The sequence below is a fragment of the Tachypleus tridentatus genome, chromosome 7 (assembly GCF_004210375.1).
Source record: "Tachypleus tridentatus isolate NWPU-2018 chromosome 7, ASM421037v1, whole genome shotgun sequence".
Classification (NCBI taxonomy): domain Eukaryota; kingdom Metazoa; phylum Arthropoda; class Merostomata; order Xiphosura; family Limulidae; genus Tachypleus; species Tachypleus tridentatus.
Window position 1 is genome coordinate 19505837 of NC_134831.1, and position 27561 is coordinate 19533397.

General features: G+C 33.2%; 2 protein-coding genes across 2 annotated transcripts in view; one reads left to right on the plus strand and one right to left on the minus strand.

Annotated features, from left to right (window-relative positions):
* LOC143255240 (ubiquitin-conjugating enzyme E2 S-like) overlaps nucleotides 1-1852 on the plus strand; it is a 37416-nt gene extending 35564 nt beyond the window's left edge. The window contains exon 5 of the mRNA XM_076510584.1: nucleotides 11-1852. Within this exon, the coding sequence (XP_076366699.1) occupies nucleotides 11-67 (57 nt within the window). The 3' untranslated portion in view covers nucleotides 68-1852. The remainder of the gene's footprint in view (nucleotides 1-10) is intronic.
* LOC143255239 (THO complex subunit 4-B-like) lies at nucleotides 164-26458 on the minus strand. The gene is made up of 6 exons (XM_076510581.1): nucleotides 26081-26458; nucleotides 24614-24754; nucleotides 11012-11159; nucleotides 6343-6436; nucleotides 2990-3083; nucleotides 164-1968 (listed from the first exon to the last, which is right to left on the minus strand). Exons 1-6 carry the CDS (start codon nucleotides 26285-26287, stop codon nucleotides 1960-1962), a joined length of 693 nt encoding a protein of 230 aa, XP_076366696.1. The 5' UTR covers nucleotides 26288-26458; the 3' UTR covers nucleotides 164-1959.
* Nucleotides 26459-27561: the final 1103 nt, after the last annotated feature.

Here is a 27561-nt window from a genome sequence, read left to right on the forward strand (position 1 = left end):
GTAATTGCAGAGACAACTTTCAACCATGAACTTTGCCATATGTGAAACAATTATATTTGAAGAGTAAGAATACACATTAACTTAGAGTTACCTTAGTTCAGTGTTAAGTTTAAGCATAGAAATTAACTTCCAAAATGCCTCAACATATTCATACACCATAACAGGATCTTGAAAAACCTCTTTAATATGAGAAATTTAAACATATATTTCACAATTTTGTCTTCATTAACAACAGCAGTGTGATAATTTACCATATAAAAATATTTTATATATCAAATAAGTTGAAGTTGTATTTCTTTCTTGGAAATATATGAATATCATGTTTGGACAAACATTTTGTACTTTATATCAATTCCATATTTAAAACAAGACTTCATTGGTCTCAGTTATAGTGGCTCTAGCTGTAAAGATGATTCCTAAAATATTATAAAATTTAATTTTAAATTGAACTTTACATAAAATTACCTTATGTTGTGTGTAATTTGTTCACAGACTACCTAATGTAAAAATTCACATGCAAGGAAAACATGTCTTCCAACTCCCTTACCAGGCAGTTGCCCTTAGTCTTACTGTGTGTAATTTGAAACTGGCAGTGAAAATATTTCTAACATTTGTGTGTTAATGATATAAACTAACAAACTGAGACAAGCAGTATTAAATGTCATATTGTAATCAATAGTACAGTCATTAGGATTTTAAAATGCAATGCAAAACATTATTTGCTACAGCAAACTATTTAAAGTATTTTCGTTGTATACATTTCTTATATACCTATGTACTAGACCATAATAATACTATCCATATATTTCCAGATGAAATATCTTGTTTTTGCAAGCCTTAGCCAAAATAAAATTTCAAACATCTTTGGTCACCAGACTTCATTGAACCTTCCAATTAGTGCCTTCGTACATTATTTCTTTAATTAGAAGTGATATTCGATGTCAAGTTTACTGTAAACAAGAATTATCACATCCACACCTTATGTTTGATACAGCATGCTAAACAATGTGTGTAAAATAACAGCAAGTTCTTACACCATGCAAGTTCAGTATCTTGCATTTGTCAAACATATTTGCAAAAGGAACTGAAAAGAACATCTCTCCAAAAGTTAAAACTTTTGAGGACAGTGCACACCAAATAAAAATAAAAACCAAAATTTATTTTACTGTTTATGTACTTTTAACAATTATGAACCAGCTTTGACCAAATATACTAGTATGTTAAGGAAATTAAATACATGGCAAAGAAAGTGATAATACAAGCTACTGAGCCCTTTGTGTTGTCTCCTTGAAATAGTTATTGTACATAAAGCTGTTTAACACCAAATACTTCTTAAAGAAATGTCAGAACACTTAAAGATGACTAGAAATATATATTTTTGCTATTAAATTTCTCTTTCCATTATTTGATAAACATTTTTTTATCCTTTCATTTTACCTTCTATCGAACTACATACCCTTCCACTAAGCAGATTATTAAATGTAAAAGTATTTGATTCAGTTTACTTCCAACACACATACATTTTATTTACCTTAAGTCTGGTGAGATATTTTTTCTTTATTTGCAGATAAATAAGAGAAGGAAAGGAACCTTTCTGAACCAAATTTTTAAACTGAAAATCTATTTAGTCTCATTTACACAACTGGTTAACGACAAGTAAAAATGTAAAGTTTTAAAAAAGGGCAACTGGGTTGACATACAATACAAAATGTTTATTATGAGTATGGAGTGAGTTTTGTAACAAATCAAATGAGTATGATAATTCACACACAGACATGGTTCTGATTTAGAATGTTTTAAAATCACAAACTGAAATTAAAAGAAATATATAAGTATGAATGCACTTGAAAAACAGTGTGCCTTATTCATTTCTGTCCTACGTTGGTGTCTTTTTTGCTGGAAGAATTATGCCCTTAAGTTCAATGGAGAAATGCAACTGCCACAAATTCTCTTTCTTTATTAGTCCATCTGAAACACAAGAGGATATTCTTATTCAGTTATAAATGCAAAAAGGAAATGTATAAATTTACAACTTAATATAACAGTATATTAGAAAGTCTAAAAGCCAAAATTTGTTCTAGTTCCATGAAACTTGTTCTTTTCACATAAAAATTACAAACGTTTTTTGTAAATTTACGTTAATTCCAATACAGCACCAAGTATGGATTAAATTCTAATGAGGCCTATTGTGTAGCAATAAAGTAACTTACTTTTGTAATTTTAATTTATGTGGATGCAAACATCTAACTAGTAGTACAGCACATACTTAAATTCTGATGTTTGTTTATTACTTTCAGTAATCATGAACCTTTTGATGCCAAAGCTACTCAATACAAGTGTGGTTCCTGCTTTGAATCAATATGTAGGTTTTATTGTATCAGTGATCAAAAAATTTTCCCCCCATTAGATACATTTTAATAAGTATTACTAAATCTACTACTGGCAGAACTGGTAACAGTTTAGTACTATAAAAATATAATATGCTGACTAAACAGAATGTTGATTTGTATCATACAGCTAGTTCTACCTAGCTTACTTTATCTATATAATACAATTTGTACTGATGCTTTAAACACACTTGACAACCTTGTAACTTTTCCCTAACTAATAATACTGTTAGAAATGAAATGATCAACAGTTCTATTGAATTGTACATTTTCAACAAGGATACTTAAAAAAAAAAAAAAAAATCATGATGTCAGTTTTTCCTGAACCATTAATAACTGAAGCTGCATAATAAGATTAATTTGTTATGTTGATACATCCAATTAATTGATTATTTTCTAGTGATGATACTAGGTGATCTCTTTGCAGAAATTAAAATGATTCATAAAGTAGAAAAATTAAAACTGTCATAACATGAAAGAAAAATTAACTTTTGTAATTATAAAAAACATCTTTTATGAAAGTTGTTTATGTGGACCAAGAAAATATCTTTCAGTAGTTCAACTCTTTCAATGTATTTATCAAAATTATGGTAAGTAGTTACCTTATTCACATAGGCATCAAGTTCAGCATCTAATTCCTCAGCTGTGGGAAGTTTTCGATTCTGGCCTCCACGACCTCTGCCCTGACCTCTTGACCTGTAGTATTTAATTTCACGTTATCATTTCAATGTATGGATTTATAAAATGTTGCTTACAAATACCTGTGAAAATATGAACATATTACAGCTCAGAATTTTAGACTTATGCAATACAATAGACACAACGATTCCAATCTACACACAGTATGTTAATTGAAAAAACAATCCTATCACAAATGCTTCAATTCATAACAGCATATCAAAGTAATAAAAGTAGTAAATTCATGTATTTCTGTATTCTTCCACTTATCCAAATTTAGTTTAAAAACATTAGATATAATACTGTTAATTTGAATGCTAACAGTTTTAACAAAATACATTGATTAAACAGTGTGTTGATTTGTATCATACAAGTGATTTCAAACTCTTTCTACAATTACAATATTTAAATATTTATACTAATATCTTAAACAAGTGCAATGCCATAATTTTTCATTGCAATAGTACTGTAAAGAAACTGTGCTATACTTGTTTTGATATATGGCCTATAAATAACTATCATCTTGTCATTAGTGACAAGGTTACTACTACTAATTAATTAGCCTTTTATAAAAATGGTTTGTATTCATATCATTACTAATTTCTGATCTTTTTCTTAATATTTTCAGAAGCATTTCAACAAGCTGTATTTGTTTAGGAATTTTCATCTCCAATAACTTTGTATTTAGTGTTTTTTTAATGTCTTTCCACCAGACAAGCTATCCAACCATTATTTCTACTGGTTACAGCAACTGAATATTTTGTATAACTATTCTTGTATTTGGCTATTAAAGTTTCTAAATATTGATTTAAACTGTTACTTGACAAAAGTCTGAATGTGTCAGCTTATAACTGGCAAACTGCTAAATCAATTGCCATTAACCCTTTTGCTACGGGCTCAGTTTAATATAAGAGTTCGTATACACATTTGCACACATTAAGTGTTTGCACTAACTTTTTACATGGCATATGTATCTTCACAAAATTTTATATATTTTTAGTAAAGATTACAAGTTTTTGTACACAAAAAACCAGATTTAATTAAATATTTCTCTTAGAGATTTGTTTGTTTTGAAAATAGTTTTGTTACTAGTGATTTCATGTTATAATTAAGAAAACTATTCTTCATCTCCAAAATCTCAAATATTTACTCCTAAATACATTTCAAATGTTTGCTTTCAGTAAGACTATTTTGTGTTATTTTTATACTCTAAGTATGCAGGATCTGTCATTTGATCAACCTCTTAACCATCATAAAAAATTAGGAAATAAAATATAAATTGTGCTTGTTTCATGCTGGAATGACAACATATTGTAACACGAAAATATAAATGTTTACCCTAAGTACCTTAGTCTCATAATGATATATTCTCATGTTGACCTCCTAGTCATGCCTAGCTAACATTATATACCTTGCATTGATGCAGTGCATGTGTGTTTATGTTACATATCCAATAATATAAAACTAACCTTCAGTCTTCTGTCTTGGCTGTGTTTTAGTGGACTGGTATTTTGTAATATACAGTCACACTTCAGTTATTATACATTATTACTATTTAGAAATAAGTTATTAAACTTAATTTTCTTAGTAGCAAAAGTATACAAGGGACCATTTTCAAAAAACAGAAAGAAGGGTTTGATTTGGTACATAAACCATATCTCAGCAAAATAAGATATGGAATTCTTATTTTATATTCTAGCTTGTTAATATTAGCAATTTGAGTTCCTAATCTGTAAGAAACAGCAGGCTTAGTATTTTGACACCACAAACATTTAATTTTAAACCGTACTGCATTCAACATACCACGTGACTCAATAAAATTTATATTTAGGTGTGTTCTTTTACATTAAGAAATTAACTCATGAAAGTTTGAATTATAATCTACAATTTAATTCCAAACTTATTGACACAAATTCATAAATAGTACTTCAATAAAATTTTGAACATAAGTCAACAAATGGAATGGCATGCCCTTTAACACATGATTTGTCATGAAAGGGTTAAAAGAAATTGTTTACAAATCAATTCTAGTTGTGTTTATGGTGAACTAAAATTTCTTGAATAGCATTCAACCAGTTCCCAGTCAGTTTATTTAGTATAAAGTGGAAATCACTAATTAATAACTTAAATTAATATGTTAATTAAATCTCAGTCTCAACTGTTAAGTGTTTAAAAACAGTAATTTTGCCACTTTGTAAAATACTGACTTGTATTTTATTGATCTTAAATCACCATTTTTACATATTCACAGACAACAAAAATGTAACAAAGTAATGAACACTTTGATGGCCTGACTCTTTAAAGGAAAACTTTATTACTATTATTTTGGAATTGATTCTATATAAACAATTGAAACTTTGGCTACTGACTACTTAATCATATCTTTAAAATGTTAAAACTGACTACTCAGATTTAAGATTGATAGTGATGCTAATAACTGGATGTTAAGTGATATTACATAAAAGTTGGTTAAATTAGTTTTACAATGACATAATCACTAACTTCTCAATAGTTATGCACTATGAAACATTGCATTACAGAAAGTTGACTTGCAGGAAGGTAAGTGGAATTTTTCAGTTAGTTACATTATATTTTAATTACACTAAATTACTTCAATACTTTATTCTGTGTCAGCCACAACAATCACAAACAGTGATATTATTTACTTGAAACTGTTTAAAAGCTTTATTATGTATAAGAGTTGATACTACTTATTTAATCTACAAACTTTCTTTCTCTACCAAGTTTCAACATCACTAACGTGTTTTATGAGCATGAAAAAATTACCAGAAACATTTAAATAAAAATACTGAAATCCTGTGCCATTTATACATTACCGTATTAATAGTATACTTTAACTGTAAATTTTTAACAAAATATTAACATTAAATGGCAACTAACTCCAGAATATTCATAAAATGTAAAGCTCGTGACTGTATATAATCAAAATAAGAATGATAACTGTGTATTAGGGAAAGATTAAATATTTCCAATTATTATTATTTTAGTTTTTGAGATTAAACATTTTTTTCATAGACTTAAGCATATCACCTTTGCATCATACCTTATAAAACATTACACTAACCAACAAGAGACTGTTAGAAAACTTTTATACTTTACCAAAAGAGCAGACTTAAATCAGTAGGTTTACTTTTTAACTATATCAAAAGAAATAAAATTTGCACAAAAAAAAAAAAAAGAACTTGTGGCATTGCTATATAACATTTAAAAGTCTGTGTAGATGATAAATATATTAGGAGTCACATGTATGTCTTACCTGCCACGTTCTCCTCTCACTGCACTTCCGATCCTGCTACTTATTGCTCCTCTTTGCGTGATTGATGTGACAATCTGGATAGACATTGGACGACCTTGAATAAAATACACCAGTCAGGTTTCATGCATATAAAGACAAAAATTTGATGAAAAGTTTCTCACAGACATTGGAACAAAACTTGAAAACTACTAATGGCTTAACCTTGAAGCATACTTGTAATTTGTTAACTGTTAAATCAGCAATAGTAACATGGGTATTATAAACAAATGTAAACAGAATGATGTTTATTTTTAAATTGGATTTCACAGAGCTGTGTATGATAAGTGAAGGTTTATTTTCAAACAGAAAACAGTAAGCTACTTTTTTAAGCATATTCACAAAACCCTGTTGAGTTTTACAAGATATACAATTCAACATACATTTGTTTTCATTTTAAAATTACTACTGCAGTGCTTTTAGCTGTTCTTACATTTCTAGGTCACAAAAAGTTTCAAGAATTATTACTTGGACCAAAACTTAATTATTTACATTCAACTCTCTCTGTTAGCAGACCATACAAAACATTCATTTAATTCTATCATGCCCAGATAGGTGTATCCTGTCTCCAGGGCAAAATTACACAGTGGAATTTAAACAATTATATACAATTAAGGAGTGGTTTATCCATTTCTAGGAGAAGAAGCTGACAGATTTCTTAGGAAGATTGGAAGGAGTCAGGTGTAAATTTGTTCTTAGTAAAAGGTTTTAAGAGTACACGGAATTTACCTATGTTATAACTGCAAGTGCCTAAGGCAAACAGGTATATATACCCTTCTTTTTCGAATGCATTATTATTCTCTGTCTACTAAGTACAACCTACAAACTTACCTCATCCTATCTAGCCATTCACAAGGAAATTACTTCCATATAAAACATTCTATTTTAAAATGACTACCCCATGCATTTCTTGAAGAAAATAACTTTCTCTTTCTCAGCTAAATTGTTTGTCAAACCACCTAACATACCCAAACTTACATTATACATCTTACCATATCTTGGAAGAAAAAGCTTCCTTATCATGAAACAGTTAAAAAAACCAAAAAAACTTGGGTAACACTAACCATCCCCAAATTTACCTGAAACTTATTATGAAACTGGATTTAAGACTCAAAAATTTTTTTCTGCTGCAAATATTGTTTGCATCTTCACATGCATGTGAATGCATATCTATAAAAACTGGATAAAAGGTCACAAACCTTCCCAAATCTTGCTATCTATTGGAACAATAGAAAAATAGGACATCCAATTTCTCTCTAACTTTGGAATTCTCTCAACAACCAAATACGATACTGAACTTCTTATAAAAGAAACATTATATACCATGCGTCCCTAAATAATACACAATTTTCATCTGATTTAAATATATAATAATTTAACTAACTCATTTATGCCACATATTTTCTCATCTTATATTTGTATATTCAAATGTGTTACTGTTATGTATATATTTCTGTTACAAATATTGTTTGTTTTGTACCCCTAAGTTACTGATGTTGGAATTGTGAGGATTTCAAAATGTTTAAATGTTTCCTATTATCATGTTTATGTTTTATCACTTAGCTTTATAAGTATAAAAGCATTACACGTTTTAAAGCAAAAATTTGTTGATATGGTCAGATTTCAAAAATACACTAAAATGGTTAACATCTTTACATTAAAAGCTGAAAGAAACTGTCTAAACCAGTGTTTCTATGTAGTATTTAAGATGTATGACAAAAGCTAGAATAGGTTTTTTCTTTTCAACGTTTTATTCGCAGCTAGAGCTAGTTATAATTACTTTGTGTAAATACATTAATGACTTTAATGGTACTATATTTAGTTGGACTGTTAGTAATCTAATTCTAATCATTTCTGACAAACATCATTAAATAAGCAAGTTAATCAGCAACCAATATTGTTCTGAGAAAATAAGAAAAATTAAATGATTACCAAGAAGAGTATTAAATAAGAAAATACAGCATCAGAGATAATTACATGACACATTAAAATACTTTTCACAAAAGAATCTAAGGTTAAGCAATCAATAATGCCAAGATCAGAATAACCAAACTAATGCTGATACTGTATTGAGAAGAATTTATCAAAATTAAAACATTTGTTCTTCAACACTGAATTTGGACTTTTCTCAGTGGAGACTGAGAAAAAACGTTTCATCAAAACACTGAACATAAAGTATAAAACTTTTACTCTGAGACCTTCTTACTTTCTGATAAATAACAACTCAATTCCACAAATTATAAAGCTATTTAGTAATCAAAATAAACACATAACTTGTAAAAATATGTACTTTTGGTTTTTAGCTTATCTGTGATTTTATAAAAAGATTTACAATGAACACCAATAAAGTTTTGGTAGTTTTGACTATTATTGCATACCATAAACAAACTTATTACCAAAATTTACACCAAATCATCCAAACTTTCTAATAATTTAATAAATTAAATTGAATATATATATAAGAAGTTTGTTTTTAAAGTGCTGGAAAACATTAGAATAAATTACTTTTGGAAATTTTAGAACTATTCTAAAGTACATTAACACTTTAAATTATACAATTTGCAAGAGGATGTATGACATTATGATCTCGAAACATTGAATAGCAAGTGGAAAATAAGCAACAATAAAAATAACATTTAGTATTCAGTAAGTGATTCAGTTAAGAGTTAGATAATAAAGGTCAGTTCATCTATTCCAGGGGTTCCCAACCAGTGGGTCGCGACCCTCTGGGGGGTCCTAAAGCCTTGGCAGGGGAGTCATGTTCTCAGTTGCTTGTCTTCGTGAGATACATTAATTCAGGTGACATCAAAGACAAATTATTATTCTGCAGTGCACTTGAAACCACAACAAAAGCTGATGATGTCATGGAAAAAGTTTCAACTTTTTTCCAAGACGAAGATCTTCAATGGGAAAACCTGTGTGGGGTTTGTACGGATGGGACACCGGCTATGCTGGGATCGAAATCAGGATTCCAGTCGAGAGTGAAGAAGCTAGCACCTCAAGCAAAGGGCATCTACTGCATGATTCACCGATATGCTCTCGCCAGTAAGACTCTCCCTGCCTCTCTGCAGGAAGTGCTTGAATCTGTAATCAATATTGTAAATTATGTGAAGACTCAAGCACTCAACACTCGCCTATTCAAAGAACTATGCAAAGACATGAATGCTGACCACGAAGTCCTTCTCTTCTACACAGCAGTACACTGGTTGTCGAAAGGAAACGTTATTGTGTCTTTGAAATGAAAGATAAAATAAAGCTATTCCTGGAGACTCAAGAAAGGAAAGATCTTGTAGCTCACTTCGAAAATGAAGCATGGAATAAAAGGAAATTTGGATTGAAAGATGAAATAAAGCTATTCCTGGAGATTCAAGAAAGGAAAGATCTTGTAGCTCACTTCGAAGATGAAGCATGGAATAAAAGGGTTGCGTACCTAGCCGACATTTTTGACCAGCTGAACAAGCTCAATTTGAAGCTTCAAGGAAGGGAAACACATGTTCTCCTTTTCAAGATAGTCTTCGGGCCTTTGTTTCCAAACTGCAGAACTGGCGACGGAAAACCAATCTTGGAAACATCGCTATGTTTGAAAAACTTTGTGGAGTGACGGATGAGTCTCAGATCCAACTGGATCAGTTCCTCAAGGATGAGATTACCGGAACATCTTCAGTCTCTAGAAAAGGAAGTAGAGCGTTACTTCCCTGAGCTATCACAGGAACTGGAGGCCCTGGTAAGGAACCAATTTTGTACTGAACTTGATGTATCCAGCATCCCAGATGATATCCAAGATGAATTTCTGGATCTAAGGAACGACTCTTCAGCTCGTGATCTCTTCAAGGTGAAATCCGTGGCTCAGTCATACTCCAAAGACAGCATGATAGCTTTACGTGTCCTTGTTCCATTTGCTTCTACCTACTTGTGTGAGGCAGGATTTTCCACTCTTGTCAATATAAAAACAAAGAATAGGAACAGATTGGATGTTGGAGATGACATGAGACTGGCTCTAACAAACGCTCGGCCACGAATTTCAAAGCTTGCTGCTGAAATGCAACATCAGGCATCTCACTTGCTGGGTTGGATAGCTGTTCAAACCTATGTTAATATTATTTTAAGAAATATATGTTCTTTTTGTGAATTCAGGTTGGACCAATGTGATTTAATTTGCTAATAAATAATTACAGAATTTTTAAATATTTTTTTAGATGTTTCTTTCCCTCTCCTTCACAGAAAATAAAAGAAAAATTAAGCTGCTGATAGTAAGCCATAAGTAGGGGGTCACATGGGTTTCAAACTTTTAGGTAAGGGGTCGCGAGTGCCAAAAGGTTGGGAACCCCTGATCTATTCCTTGGTAACTGAATCAGTAAATCTTATAATTTTGAGTTAGTCATACATTAGTATTACAGTTTCTATTGAAACATTGTTTGTGAGTGTAAGCTTACAACTTCTGTCATTGTATGTTGCCTAAACCAAGCAAACACTACTGAAAAAATATACTAACTAGCACCATGTTGGCATTATTTTTGCCAACTGATCCAAAAGAGCTCACCCAAAGGTAGAACATATTATAACAGAATAATTTCTGAAAACAAATTAAAAATTCACACACACACAGATATTAAAATTGCAAAATCAAAGTTACCATCTAATGGTACTCCATTATACTGCTTCATAGCCTTGACTGCATCAGAACGTTGTTCAAAAACTACGTCTGCAGTACCTAGAGAACGACCAGATTTGTCATAATGAACAGCAGCCTTCTTCAGGGCACCAAATTCAGAAAACAGTTCCTGCATGAAAGAAAGGGAGTTATAATTTATACTACAGAAATACAATATCTCTTCACATCCAAACACATTCTTGTAGACTACAATATTTAAATTTTCTCTGTTTAAAAATATCTATGTAGTGATTTAACTGAACTACGTATACATCCAGGTATTAAATTTACTCAGTTTTCGAATTTCTCCCACGCGTTTTCATAAACAGCTTGAAATTTTGCAGGGAGGCTTTTGACCCACAAAAAGAAATGCTATGAAATGGTCCTAATAAAGGTAAATTAAAGGTTTACATTTCTGTTCTCAGATGATAGAGTTGATTTATTTTCAGTTTAATATTATAATGTATTAAATGGATCACTCAAACCAAATATTTACATTTTAATTTTTAAAATTTTCATTCAGGGTTTCAAGATCTCAAATGTACATCAAAGTTGAGAATATATAAATGATCATTCAAAATCAAGATGTGCAAAACCTTTTGCACAGTACAGTTGTTTTTCGTAGATAACTTAAGGTTTTTAATAATTTTATTTTTTAGAAATCTTGCATAATAAAGCCATTATTTGCTTAGTAAGAACTTAAAGCTCATCACTGCCATTTTAGGTGATGAAACACAAAAGAAAAACAAAACCTATAACATGAACACTTTTCAAAAGGTGGACTTTTCTAAATCTCTTGGTTAGAAGATTCTGTATATTTCTACTAAATTGATTCAATACACGTCTCCCTAACATTGTAAATTACAGTGCATTGGTAAAAGTATAGTAAAGTTTGCTTACTTTAAAAATTCTTCAACATTCCTGCACCAAAAACAATAAAAAAAATTGTGGCATAATAGTGTGTTCCTAAAGATGCCATATATTAGAAGTTAAAAACTTACTTTAATTTTTAAAACTTGGATTTTGGCTGTTAGTCTATAATAAGCATCTTGAATTGTTCATTTGTATTTCAAAAGGATGGTATTGTAAAATAATAAACAGATGAGTCTGATATGTTCAGGTTGATTTGTTTCAAAACTTTTACAAGGTTATTTAGAAACACATGCTCATGTATCCTGACACAGTCATTCCAGCAATTTATACTTAGTTTTGAGTTACTTGAGCAAATTATATTAATTTTAGTTTTTAACTGTTCTTAGTATTTTTTTCTAGATACAGTGACAACATACCACACTTAATAGTAATCCAATCCAATTCATGTGCACTTTCAAACACACACAACTTATGTACTCTGTATTTATAACATGGATAATTCCTAGTTTCTGCTACAAATATTTTAATTAAATTTTGCAACATAATTGATCTGTTAAATGTTTCTTTCCTGCTTTCTGTAATTTTAAACAGTTACTAGGACAAAAAACCTTTTTCTTTAAACCATAAAAAGCATTATATTTCACAGCAGATAAACAATTTTGATTTACAACTTGTGTATAGCCAAAGCTAGTTTTCTATCTCGTACTTTTCTTTGAATGTTTTCAATCTAACAGAAGAGTTGCAAAATAATTTCTTAATGAAAGAGCTATATAATTGTATTTTTATTTTAAATTGATTATTAAATGACATCCAATGAGAAAAACGTTTAAAACATCTATTGACTAACAGGATTTTCCATACTTTATCCTATTGTCATACTAATTGTTTGTAATGTAAAATGTGCACTAAATTCTCAAATTTACATTCACAGCAGAGTACAATGCTCAAAAGATGTTAGTCTTAGCAAAAGGAAATAATACTGTTTTACCAAATGCAAGCAACCACATATTCCATTTTTACTTTATTAACATTTGATAATTTTGATAACCTTTTATCATTATATAAACAAATACAATTTCTTAACTGCTGTTGAAAGCATAAAATTAATTTGTTGAAACTTTGTAGAATGGATGGCAACTGCCTGTTGTGGAGACCTGAAGATGAAAGGCAGGAGACTTTCAAAACGTTATCCTCTACACTTGCCAAAACTTACCACTGCCAAAACAATCTATCAAAAAAATTAATGTTAAATTCATAGCTGAGCTTATGAATTGAAGTTAAAATGAATAAAAATTACTTTTAATCTTACTATAAAAATGGTCCATTGTGTGTGTGTGTCTATAATTACTGGAATTTGACTGATAATACTCATGGGTTATCGTTTAAGGATTTTTGCCTGAGAATGGGGATAAAAAAAAACACACCCTGAAATAGAACATTCCCAACATTTTTATACACTTCTGGCTTTGAATTTCAAAGGCATAAATACTTAATCAGTTAAACTGCTTAATTATTACCTTCTATAAAGCAGGATATGTAATTAGCCATGAAGAAAGTTGATATTTTACAGGTAAAGATTAACTAACTGTGGACACGTAATGAAGGCTTGAAATTCACTTTAGCAAAAAAGTTTTAATGTAATTTTAAATATTCTACAAAAAAACTCAAATACTTGTTCAAATTACGTGAACATATTTTAATAGTTTATACATATAAATTAATGAATAAACATCCAATGTCAATGAATCAAATTTTCACGAGATTTCAAACAGTCCATTAAGTTTGAAAACTTTCTTTGCCAACTGGGTGATGTTAATGTTAAACTTGACTGTCTAGTTTTATAACTTACAACTATAGGCCAATTACACACAAAATAAGATATATTTTTATTACTTTTACAACTGTGTATCAAAATGTAAAATTGGATGGATTAGTGCTAAATTGGCACAAATTGTGAATAAAACACAAATCTCACATGTTCAACAATAACATATGCCAGAATGTGATGTTCACTCCACTTCAGAAAACTACTGATCAACTGTATTATTAATATATACACATGCTGTTCCACAATTCAGTTTTTTGAAGTTATATGTCAGTAAATGTTCATCTGAATGTTACAGAGTAAGTATATGTTTGTAGCAGCTATTTGTTCAACAGTTTTGGGTACTGAAATTAAGAACCGGGATTTTCTATTTCACCAATTTAACATTTGAATTTCTTTGAATTGACTGATATCTGTCCTGAGACAGAACTCTGCCTTCCCTTTTCTTTAATGGGTATTCTCACCTAGTATTAAGTAAGCATTCATAAACAAAAGTTGATATAACTAAGTATTACAAAAAGAGCATACTAATGTTATTCTCACACTAGTTGATACTACATTTACCATACACCCAGTTTAGACAATGTTTATTTTTCTCTTCATCCCACACACTGATAGATTAAGTGTCAAATGAATTTGTATGGAGCCACAAGATTTAAATGAGTTACAAGAGTTTAGAGAAATTGTTATGGGTGTACAGAGTTTAGAAAGATGCTGACACAGGAAAGACAAGCCACAGAAAGACTGTCTTTTTGTATTAGGTGTGGAACACGAGAATAGCATAAACTCATAGTTGAAGGAGAAAGGAGATGCAAACAAAGCGAGTAATTATCTCCTATGAGATTATATAGAAGACATTTTATTGAAGTTAATAAATTTTGGTCATAAGCTATGACTAGCTGGCCGTAGCAGTTGGTCTTATGAACTTCCTTGATTAATGGCCCTTTTCAGGGGGTCTAGGATAGAATATTTTATGCCCTATGAAAAGCATAATATCACTTTGTGAAGTTAATATATATTCTACAGAGATAATCAAAACATGTTTGTACTGGTGGGGCAGGGAACCACTGCTGATTTGTTTTTATTTACTATTTACATGGGTTTCTTGTTTGCTATTCATGATGTTACTGAAGTACAAAAAAATATACATATGCTTTATCTGTGCATGAGCATTTGATGTAAATATTGGGGATTTGTTTTATTAGTTTGGTTGTTTTTGGATATTTGCACAAAGCTACTCAAGCCATATCTTTGTTAGTAATCCCTAATTTTGAACTGACAGACTAAAGGGAAGACTGGTATTCAATAGCATCCACTGACATCTTGTTTCATCAAACACAAAGATGTGATCATTACATTTCTGTTGCACTCAGACTATCAAGTATAATGCAAGAATTTATTTTGGTAAAACTATTTGAACAATGAATCCATAATTTGACATGCTAATCAATAGGCCAAGCTTTGCCAATAATTTGTTTGATAAAACTTAATTATGCTTATGATATTATGAAAAGTAATTAGCAGAATATTTGTTCATTTTTTTAAAGATCAGTACTATTGTTCACAATTATTGATAGAAGAATTAATTCACACAAATATAACATAACTAAAACTTTCATTGTGCAAGCATGCTGTATATTACTGCTCACAGTACAAGTAGCAATGTGTGTGTGTGTGTGTAGGGGAACAACCTCATATCAAGAGGGTCTGGAGGACCTCTTGCTTAAAAAATTTTGGAAAATGGAGGTATCTTCTGGACAAACTGCTGTTCCATTGCATTACTATAGTCAGTTGGTTAATTGGTTGATTTAGTGTTTTATGGAACAAAGCAGCTATGGCTATCTGCACCAAACATTCGGTAAAAAGGTAAAATTAAAGTAAATTTAGTAAAATTCATAAAAGGAAATGAAGGTAAAACAAAACAAAGTTTAAAGAAACATACATGGCATAAAATCAATGTTTACATTTAGTCTACAGCATTAAGAGAAAAACTACAGTAATACGAGTTGTAGAAGACTTTCTGAAGCATAATTGTAATTATCATAAAATGCCAAAAAGACAAAGAGGTAAGTACAAAAAACCACTGTTAATCACCTGAAGTTGGCCTTTCCAGTCCTTGTTCTGAGTTATTTGACATTACGACCATTTCCAAAAAGTAATAAAAGTTTTAAAAGATGTGTAGCAAACTTTTGATAATGACGCGCTAGGATGACTAACAAGTAGTTCAAACAGCAGCGTTAGTTACCTGAAGTTGGCCTTTCCAGTCTTGGTTTTGAGTTATTTAATGTTACAGCCATTTTCTAATTTCAAATTGAACTAGATGGATTGTGATTCTTAAAACAGAACCACATTAAAAAGGTTTAATATATAAATTAAAAACCTTAAATGACATTAAAAAGATTAATGGCCTTTAAAAACTAAAAACTTTACAAAGATGGACAGTGTCACCATCACCAATAACAATATCTAACATTATGGACAAACCCTGGGACAGAACATGTTGAAAATGGTGCCAGCTTTGAAAATTGTAACGATGACAACAAAGTAAAATGTGGCTTATTGTGACCTGAGTGTTACACAAACTACACACTGGTGCATCAATTCCAGATAAAAGAAAACGATGAGTTAAAAAACTGACCAATGCATAGTCTAGTTAGAACAATTTCTTCTTTCCGATCCTTACAGAAGCAAAACGACCAAAATCCAATATAGGGTTTTATTTGGAAAAGCTTGTTTTTGCATTGCTCACTCCAAGTCGACTGCTAGCTGGTACGGAGCTGAGCTTTGAATACAGGACCATAGTCCATGAATGAAACAGGCACAGCGGTGATAGTGCCAGAACAGATAGATTTAGCTGCGGTGTTGGCGAGCTTGTTCCAGCAAATACCAACGTGGCCCAGTATCCAGAAAAACTGGATAGAAGTAGATGTTGAAGAGAAATGGGCTAGTCAGTTTTGAATATTGGTGAGAACAGGGTGTGAATCAATGTGAAGCAATTCCAGGGCCAGTAGAGAACTAAGCAAGTTGGTATAAATAGTGCAGTTTCAGTACCACTTAGCTTTATGTGATCTAGGGCAAGAGAAATGGTATACAGTTCAGCAGTGAACACAGAAGCTGTAGAGGGGATTCTAAGTGCAAACACTGAGCCGCAACAAACCATGACGGAACCCACACAAACACCTGATTTTGAACCATCTGTATAAATAGGAATGGAAAGATGGTTCAAAAGATGCTCAGCAAATAAATGACGGTACTTCCAATCAGCAGTATATGCTTTTTTCAAATGACTTAAAGAAAGGTCACATTTCGGGACCGTAATAAGCCATGATAGGATGGGCTGACCAATGGATACAGCAATGTTATCCAAGAACAGACCCAATTCATCCAACTGCACCTGGATACAAAGGCCAAAAGCAGCAATGGCAGACTATCTGTTCTGAAAAAGTATGGCCCATCAAGGAAGGAAAACCCAACCCCAGGTGGAATGCTTTGTTGAGGATTGAAGTTTCGAAGCATATAGTAAAAACAGTTGCAAACGGCATAGGCACAAAGAAGGTTCATAAGACTATGTATAAGCTCTGAACTGGGGAAGCGCAGAAAGCCCCAGGGCAAAGCCAAAGTCCTTGATGATGAATGGAGTCCAGCATCTTTGAGGCCAAGGTCCTGGTAGAGCCAGAGATCAGTGATCCACAGTCAAGTTTCAATCAAATAAGAGCATGATAATATCTTTGGCACAGAACATCGTTCTGCTCCCCATATGGTGGAAGAGAGGACATGGAGGATGTTCAGTGCTCTTGTACATTTGACCTGTAGCTGCTTAATGTGTAGTATAAAGGTCAGCTTACAGTCAGAGATAAGCCCCAAGAACTTTGTCTCAGGGGCTACAGGCAGCACAACTTTACTGATATGGAGTTCAGGATCAGGGTGAATACCCCATTGGCAGCAAAAGTGTATGCAAACGGTTTTAGACAGAGAGAAATTAAAGCCATTTGTTGTGGTCCACTTCAGTAAACGATTGAGGGCACTCTGTAGCTGCCTCTCAATATACATCATGTTCCATGAGATGTGAAAGTCATTGACACAGAGCCTGCTTGCAACAGTGAGAGGGAGTTGTTCAGTGATGGTATTAATTTTTATACAGAAAAGTATGACACTCAAAACACAACCCTGAGGGATTGCAAGTTCCTGTAGAAAAGAACGGGAAAGTGTTGAACCCACACGAACTTGGAATCTCCTGTCCATTAAAATATTTTTAATAAAAATGGGCAAATGGCCACGTAACCCATATATATGGAGGTCTCACAAAATGCCATACCTCCATGTTGTATCATAAGCCTTCTCAATGTCAAAGAATATTGATACAAGATGTTGTCATTTGAGAAAGGCTTCTCTGATTGACGTTTCAAGTCAAATCAGGTGGTCCATGGTGGAGTGCTGTCATCAGAACCCACACTGGGCGGGCAAAAGAGGTTGTTTAATTCGAGGAACCAAACAAGACTAGCATTAACCATCCTCTCTAAGGTCTTACAGAGGCAGCTCATCAAAGCAATTGGATGGTAGTTTGAAGGAATCTTGGGATCTTTCCGAGGCTTAGAGAAAGGTAGAACAATAGGCTGGTGCCAGGCATCAGGAAAAAATATTCTCTTGCCAGATCTGGTTAAAAACAATCAGAAGAACAGTAAGATAAGCAGGAGATAGATGATGCAGCATTTCACAGTGTACATCATTAGGTCCAACTGATGTACTGCCAGACTGATAAAGGGCCAGTTTCAGTTACACCAGTGTAAAGGGACGATTATAGCTGTAGAGACAATCAGCTCAAAAGGAAAGAGGTGATCGCTCTGCCTGAGTCTTGATGGCTAAAAAGAAAGAAGCAGAAGTGCTAGATATTCTGCAAAAGCTTTTACTTAAGAGTACTGGGAATGCTCCGGGTATCAGCTACTTTCTGACTTTCACAGAGCAAGATTGAGAGGGGGACAGAATTATATTGCCCACTGACCTTTCAAATCTTATCCCATGTAACTTCTGAACTGGTGGCAGAAGAGATGCTGGTTGTGAACTTAATCCAAGACTCCTTATGGCCTTGACATCTTACCTACCAAGCACGTGCATAGGCCTGCTTGAAAGCGCTTCAATTTAAGAGTGTGGGAAATCTATAGAAAGTATCCCAGGCCTGTTTTTGAGCCTTCCGTGCCATGTGGCAGGCAGGATTCCACCACAGATGAGGATATAGTGGAAAATGTGTCAAGATTTTAAGAATACATTGAGCAGCTGCTTGTATAATACAGTCAGTTAATGCTGCCACACAGTTGTCTATTGATAACTTACAGACGATGGCAAGATCAAGTTCTGAAAGAGCAGTAAAAGAGGGCCAGCTTCCATCAGGGCACGAGGGTCAGGTGGCACTGACCACAGCCAATCTCTCTTAAAATTATAGAAAAATGATCACTGCCTCATGGATTATTGTCAACCGTCCATGAAAAATGGGAGAACAATGAAGGGGAGCAAACAGAGAGATCAATAGCAGTAAAGGACTGACTAGGTGCATGAAAATAAGTAGAAGAACCAGTATTGAAAAGAGAAAGGTTGTGATCAGAAAGCATATACTCCACAGAGCAACCCCTCCTATCAATATCAGCACTTCCCCAGAGGGGATGATGTTCATCAAAGTCCCCCTGGATTAAAAAGGGAGACAGCAACTGTTCACTGAAAGCATCAAGGTCTGATTCATCATATGTCTCTCCAGACAACAGGTAAAGAGAACAAACAGTAATGGTATGACCCAGGCAAACATGAATGGCTATGGCCTCTAAAGGTGTGTCAAGTGGCAAAGATGGGGTGGGCACATGCCGATTAACCAACAGTGCCACCCCTACATGCACTCGTCCATCACACAGCCTGTCATTTCTGTACAAAGAAAACTGCCAATAGGTAACTGTATTGGCAGATGTTAGAAGTGTTTCCTGCATACAGAATGATAGGAAGCAATCAAGTGTTTTGATATTATCCAGATTAGAATGTAAACCTCAACAGTTCCATTGTATCAAGGTGGCCATTTTTATTTATGTGTAGGCAAATTGGGTGGAGAACCCTTCTGTTTACAACCATGTCTTTTTTCCTTACTGTCCTTATTCGAGGGAGGACTATCAACCTCCATGGATCTTGCCCTGGGTCGATTGGGCTGATATTTGCTGTTGGAAGGGGATTCCAGTGATTGAGGACACAAACAAATGGTTGTTTTGCATCTTGGGGTAGGATAAGATGTATCTGAGGAACTGCCTGTATCCAGAACCAATGAAAATGGATCTTGGGATTTGTTGGAATGTATGTGAGGGATGGAGATGGGTGTTGAAGTTGATTCATCAACTTTTTTAACTATGGAGGTCAAAAGACTTTTCATTTGTTTGGAGAACAATTCTTTTGGAGGCACAGTCAGATATGTCTGCACTCCCACACTGTAGTTGTGGAATGGAGTGCAGCAGCATACGTCCGAGTTGAAGCGGTGGACAGCAACTATCAAGCCTCAGGGTAAGTAATGTTATGAATTGTTTTCAAATGCTACACCTCTTTTTTCCAACCATTTTGGTCAAGAATAAAAGTAGGATGGGCAAGAGCCATTGCAACTGATGCAATGAGGGTCTGTTTCACACTCATAGGTATCATGGTCCTTGCCACTATAACAAGCACATGTCAAGAAACCATGACATGACGTCTTTGAGTGACTGAACCTCTGACACGGGAAGCATCAGAGAGGGTTTGGAATGTACGGCCATACCCTGCAATTAAGATAACCTGCTTTGATGATGACAGGTGCACGTGATAATGTAAATGTCAGAACGAGGATACTGGTCATCATCGTAATTCCATCTTTGCGAGTGGAGATATGCCTCACTGCAAAAACTCCTTGAGTGGAAAAACCAGCAAGAATTTCTGACTTCGGGATGTTCTCCAAAACCATCTCAATAGGTATATTCCCAATTGCCTTTGAGTTCAAGAGGAGTTCACTGTGTTGAGATGTGGATGTTTCCACCAGTATGTCACCAGATCAAAGCTTTTTTACTGTTTACTGACTTTGGAGAGCCAGCAAGTCCTTTTACTCCCTTCTGAATAAAAAAAAAGAGGGACATATGCCCTAAAGGTTTGTCTAAAAGAGAATGTAGGATAATAAAATGAGGTACAACAGGTACTACCGATGTTGAAGATTGCTACTCAGAAACTTCAAGACGTGGACTGTTTTTTCACTTTTATTTAAGTTTTTATTTGGAGGATCCATAATAAAAAGGGAAATTTCGGTGCCCACTGACCTCACCCACCATGGAGCCCTACGAAAGAATGCACTACAGTGTCAAACAAGGGTACTGCAGCAATGCTAGTATTTCATAAGCACTATACCCAAACCATAGCATCAGATACAATGTCCACAACACCTGTTGAGAACATCCAACACTGGTACTCGGTTGATCCTAGCCCAAGTAGACCACCTGACTGATCCTGGGAGAGCCACCCATCAACAGGAATTCAAGGCCAAATTGGTGTGTTAGGGTTGGATCCATCAACTACCAGGAATCTCTCCTCCCCTTCACTGGTCACCATGCATGGCAAACACATGGGACGTTTAGATCCCATAGGAGGCAAACTGAAAGAACAGAACCTTCCTGGTAATCAACTACCAGGAATCTCTCCTCCCCTTCACTGGTCACCATGCATGGCAAACACATGGGATGTTTAGATCCCATAGGAGGCAAACTGAAAGAACAGAACCTTCCCTGGTAGGTCCCCTCACCACATACAGGAATCCACACCGAGGAGATTACTGTAGTTATAAAACATTTTTGGAATGTAGGATGCACATGCCATTAGGATCTATTTAGGAAGGTATGACCCCATAGTATGCCCCCTCCTCTAATTGCTTACACATACAATGCACCAAATATCACTGTAGCATATAGAAATGTTGTTACTGTTCACAAAAGTCACCAAATTTAGTGAGCTAAATCAGGACAGAAATCATTCTTAGTTAAATGAATAACCAACAAATCAGGAAGTTCTGACAACTTAGTCATTTGGATTGATGTTTACATGACAATTTTAAATATTTGAAAGTGTTTAGCATGTTTGTATTTAATGTTCTGCTCAAAGGGACAGTACTTGAAATGAAATAATGTGGTATATGATGGCAAAATGTTTTATAAGATCAAATTTCAATATTATTAGCAATGAATGGCTCTTCGAATAGTAAACACTGAATGGATCATTTTTAAAAATAGGAATACATAATGCAGGTGTTCCCAACCTTTTGGCACTTGCGACTTGAAAATGTAATTTAAATAAAATTAATGTTATCCCAAGCTACTTCTAACAAGGCTATGCGACTCCCCTGCCAAGGCTTTGCGACCCCTTGGGGGTCACGACCCACCAGTTAGGAACCCCTGACATAATGTGTAATGTTTCTTTTATAAGAAGTTCAGTATCATGTTTGGCTGTTGAGAGAATTTTAAAGTTAGAGAGAGAAATTGGAAGTCCTGTTCCAGTATTGTGCTGATAGAATTGGAAGGTTTTGTTACCTTTTATTCAGTTTATATATATATATACTCATGCATTCACATGCTTGCATTGTGAGGTGACATTCGGTTTCACAGTTTTACGGTCTCCCCAAGTGTACCAGTAGACAACTGGCAAACTATTTGCAGCAGAAAAAAATTTGAGTTTTAAATTTGGCTTCATAATAACTTGTGCAAGTATAAACTTGAGCTTTCCATCACATAATTATGTCCTTCACAGTGGCTGTGGAAATATCAAAGATCAATGCATGAGTGATAAACCTTCTTGACAAATTTTTCCAATCCTTGTTCCTCCTAGGAACTGTTACCTATTGCTGTTTTAATATCATACTGCAGACCACCTCTAAGACAAGTTCAAAGTATCTTTATAACTATCAGAAGAGAATCCATAAGTCTGCCAAACATATTAAAGTAACTGTTTCACCATGTTTACATCTGCAAAGATAGTTGTACACTTTCTGTGTACATTTATATACAAACATAGAGAAACAGATTGTATACATGAGTTAACTTTCTGAATAATAATAGGGAAAAAAGTTTGCTTTATTGAATCTTGATTTTACTAAATTGTTTTGTTAGTATATTAGTATCTTTTGTATGAACCTAAATTACGTAGTATAAGACATTAATTTAGCAAGAACAGGCATTTTCTCATTTTTTAAAAAATATTCATACAATGGTTAAGGTGCACAGTAAATGCAAACTAGAAAGTCTGGAAAGATAACTAATTTCAAAACAAGCAATAAATTTTTGAAAAGTCTACAAGAAATTTAGAACATATGTTACAGCTGAAACATCTTCAACCTTTTTTTAGTTGAATGAGAAATGTGTGATATAAAGATGAGCAAACCATTCTTTGGATGGCATTCCATATAAACATTTGAGAGGCGTACCTCAGTTTGTACACACTACAAAAAAATTTTAGACTAGACCATAGGGTTCACACACATTTACTAATAAGGATAAAAAACATTACCAGTTTAGAAAAGTTACATATTACATAGCTTATTTTCTTTTGATTTTGTTTTCAATGTTAAATACATCACTGAGTATTTTCATGTGGCAACTAAAGGATACTTGAACACATACTTAACTTTGCATGTACTAATGTTGCTGATGTTTTATGTTTTACATATATTGCACATAGCAGACATTTTAAAACTTTATGTTACTTGGTACAGACTGAAAACACCAACAGTGCTTTTGAAAATTTAAATCATCAACTCTGAATAAAATTGGTTTCATATAAGTTATGTTTGTGGTTCTCTATAAAAGAAAAAAAACTTATAAAATTATAATTATTGTACAAGTTAGAGGAACGAGCCAATAATGCGAGAATTTCTAATTTGTTCTTCAAACTCACCATATTCTTTAACATTTAATCTTTGATAACAAGATTTAAAGTTTTGTTCAAAATTATTACCTCATTTATACTAAGGTGGCTCTAAACATATATATATTTTTTTGAACATTCTGGTATCTAGACAGATTGATAGTTACTTTGAACTATACAGTATGACAATACAATGGAAACTACTATAAGGCCTGGCATGGCCAAGCTCGTTAGGCGTGCGACTCATAATCCGAGGGTCGCGGGTTCACGCCTGGCGTCTCGCCAAACATGCTCGCCCTCCCAGCCATGGGGGCATTGTAATGTGACGGTCAATCCCACTATTCATTGGTAAAAAAGTAGCCCAAGAGTTGGCAGTGGGTGGTGATGACTAGCTGCCTTCCCTCTGGTCTTACACTGCTAAATTAGGGACGGCTCGGTGCAGTGGGCTAACAACCTACTCACTTAAATACTTGTAGAAGAATCCGCAAGCGATTGCGGCCCTATGTTCCTAGATGGAATCTAATGGTGATAACTAACTAACACCACTATACCTGCTAAATAAATCCCCCAAAATATAGTTGTTATTTTTGAACAAACTTTCATTATTTAAAACACAAAATTGAAATCAATTTCTAGAAAAAAGATGTTCTCATGTATTCTGTTCTCTTCCTACCTTTCTTCAACCTTAAGCATAACACATTTCACTTGCAGAATTAATTACCAGTAGAAACAAGTTTGGACTGGTAATTAAATGAATTTCAGTAAACTGGCTGTTTCGCTGTTTAGAATTACAAATAATATTATTTTTTATCAACTTTATTTTAAAGTATGAAATATCTAGAAATTTTCTAGTAATTTCTTAATTAAAACAGCAGAATTTCACTACCTGCAGACTAGAGGTCTTCCGAAAATAACTTCTTTAACACGTGCATTTACTACTAAGTTAACTCAAATTCAGTACAAAAAGATTTTAAAATTAAGTGTAAGTTCACCTTTATATCTGCATCAGATACACCAAAATCTAAATTGGAGACCATTAACTTAGTAGCTCCAGTAGTAAGTTCTCTCACTACACCTCCTTCCACCCCACCATCAAACATGTCATGCTGCCATTTATCTGGAAGCTGTTTAGGCTGAAAGAAAAACATAAGTAGGCCTAGTCACTTAGTATACAAGGAAAATTTAAGCAGTAAATTGAATAAGATTAAGTTTCTTAATAGTTTTAGTGGATAAGACAACATAAAAATGACCAACAGGTCCTTCATTCTTAGGATTTTATCTTACCAAGCTAATAATTATGGTGATCAGCTTGTATGATTATGTGAAAAAGTTTTTTAAAATATTTTGATATTAAATATTCTAGGCTTAGATATTACCATCACCAAATGCAGTTGACAACTATGCACTACAGGAGAAAAATGTTGGAAAATGTAACTGATGAAAATTAACCTGCTTTCACTAATATAAGAACTTATACTGTACTTTAATAAATCATATAACACACCATCATTATGAAAGTTACACGAGTGTAATTCTCCTGTTTTTTGTCTCTTGAATTAGTGGTATTATTAAAACATTTACCTCTTAGCTACTCACTATCATTATGTGTGGCTTTAATTGTGTTTTAAGTGTTGAATTTGTAATTTTCACACAATTTAAAAATTAACTTGGAACTTGAAACTAGAAGGTATAGAATGTCGATTGCAGAGGTAAGGTCCCTAACTCCTCCCTTCCCATGGAGTAATTGATGTTGGCTCTAACCAAAGGACTAGCTTCAATGATTATAAATTTTAAGTGGCAAATCATGTGCAGTAAGTGATCTCTGACACGATGTAACTTGCTTTATTGATGTCTAATTCAAGATGCAATATTTATTTGTATTTCTGTAAATCAGAATAATTTAAATGTCCCTATGGTAAAGACAATAGTAGTAATCCAGGATTTAAATATTCAACTTCAAAATAAAACGTTTGAAGCACATTTTTCATTCCAAATCATGTCCAAGCCCTTTAAACATGCATATTAGTATTTATAATAATATACAAGGTACCATAAAAAAATTGAAGCATATTTATGTTTGAATACTTGCATAAAAATCAAAAAGTAACATGGTTCTGATATACAAGCAAAGTTGTAAGGTGATGTTACTTATAAGTGCCATTATTACTGACAATGATTCGATTTACTTTTTAGTGTTACTACTAGTACCCTACGTTGAATTGAAAATAGGTATAATTATGCTAGCACTAGAGTATGTGTACGTAACACTACATTAATAATAAGTCATATAACTCTAGTCTAACATTAACAAGTATATTAGTCATAATTTATAAGATATAGTAATTACACACCAATCAACAATATGTTTTAATATATTTAATATTTCAGGATTTAAACTATAAATTAACAAATGCGTGCACTTTAAATTCTAAAATTCACATTCCAAAGAAAATAATCACCCTGGAATATGGTAAAGGTCTAGACCAGCCCTGCGTTTGTCGATTACGAAAACCGCCGTCACTGCCAGTCCAACGTCTTCCACCTCCGCTATTAGGCCTAGCTCCACGGTCACGTCCTCCTCTTTCCCCACCTCTACCACGAATACGAAATTTGCTTCTGTCTTGTTTGATAATATCATCCAACGACATGTCTATTTTATCTGTCATTTTGTTAATATTTGCTTACTAGTTTAATACGTTAAACGTAAAAATAAATAAATAAATCAGATTCCAGATACTGACGCTTACAAACGTTTTACAGTTCTACAGAATCAAACCTACGAAGATCCAAGCTTGGAATACTTGCTTTCGAAAGTAAGAATAACCAATTATGAATAATCACAACAAAATTGGCACCTGCAATACTATTATATCGCATCAATTGTGGTAAACTTTCACAAGTTCATTAATCAGGAGTGTCTTTGTTTTCTACAAAGTTGAATATTTAATAAAATGTGAGGTTTAGTGTTATTTTAGGTATGTCAAAGAGATTAATTAGATAAAGTTATTTCGGATAAAATTAATAAGTCAGCAAGTACATGTTTTGTATTACACAGCCCAAAAGAAATCAGGATTTCAAGTCCAAATTGATTTGAGCGTGTGGCACGGTTTTTAACGCTAAATATTAAATTTATCAGAGTTGTTTGTTTGTTTTTATTTCGCGCAAAGCTACTCGAAGGCTATCTACGCTAGCTGTCCCTAATTTAGCAGTGTCAGACTACAGGGAAGGCAGCTAGTCATCACCACCTACCGCCAGCTCTTGGGCCACTCCTTTACCAACGAATAGTGGAATTGACATTATAACGCACCCATGGCTGAAAGGGGATGCATGTTTTGTTACGACCGGGATTCAAACTCGCGACCCTCGGATTCCGAGTCGAACGCCTTAACACGCTTGGCTATGCCGGGCCTATCAAAGTTCACAATTTATATATTAAATATTGGTAGCTGCGAAACAATACCTCTGCTTAATACTTCCGCATAAAAAACGAACTAAGAATTCAAAATATTGAATTATGTGAAACTGGAAGAAAGAAATCGTTTGCTCTTGATTTCGTTTGGTTGATTGATCAATATTTTCCATAAAGCAATTGCACATTCTCAGAGAAGGTGTTTATCTTGTTTAAGGCTTCACCTTTATAAAAAAATCAATTTGATTTTGTCATGTGACATTCAGTTTCAATGACAGTCAACAGTTTTTTAATACTTCCGCATAAAAAACGAACTAAGAATTCAAAATATTGAATTATGTGAAACTGGAAGAAAGAAATCGTTTGCTCTTGATTTCGTTTGGTTGATTGATCAATATTTTCCATAAAGCAATTGCACATTCTCAGAGAAGGTGTTTATCTTGTTTAAGGCTTCACCTTTATAAAAAAATCAATTTGATTTTGTCATGTGACATTCAGTTTCAATGACAGTCAACAGATACCAAAGTTTGA

Coding starts and splice junctions, on each gene's coding strand:
- LOC143255239 (XM_076510581.1), bottom strand. CDS start 26,287: ATGACAGATAAAATAGACATGTCGTTGGATGATATTATCAAACAAGAC. Junction 11,160..24,613: donor TATCTGATGCAGATATAAAG/GTGAACTTACAC, acceptor TCTTTCATGCAG/GAACTGTTTTCTGAATTTGG. Junction 3,084..6,342: donor GTGAGAGGAGAACGTGGCAG/GTAAGACATACA, acceptor TAAATACTACAG/GTCAAGAGGTCAGGGCAGAG.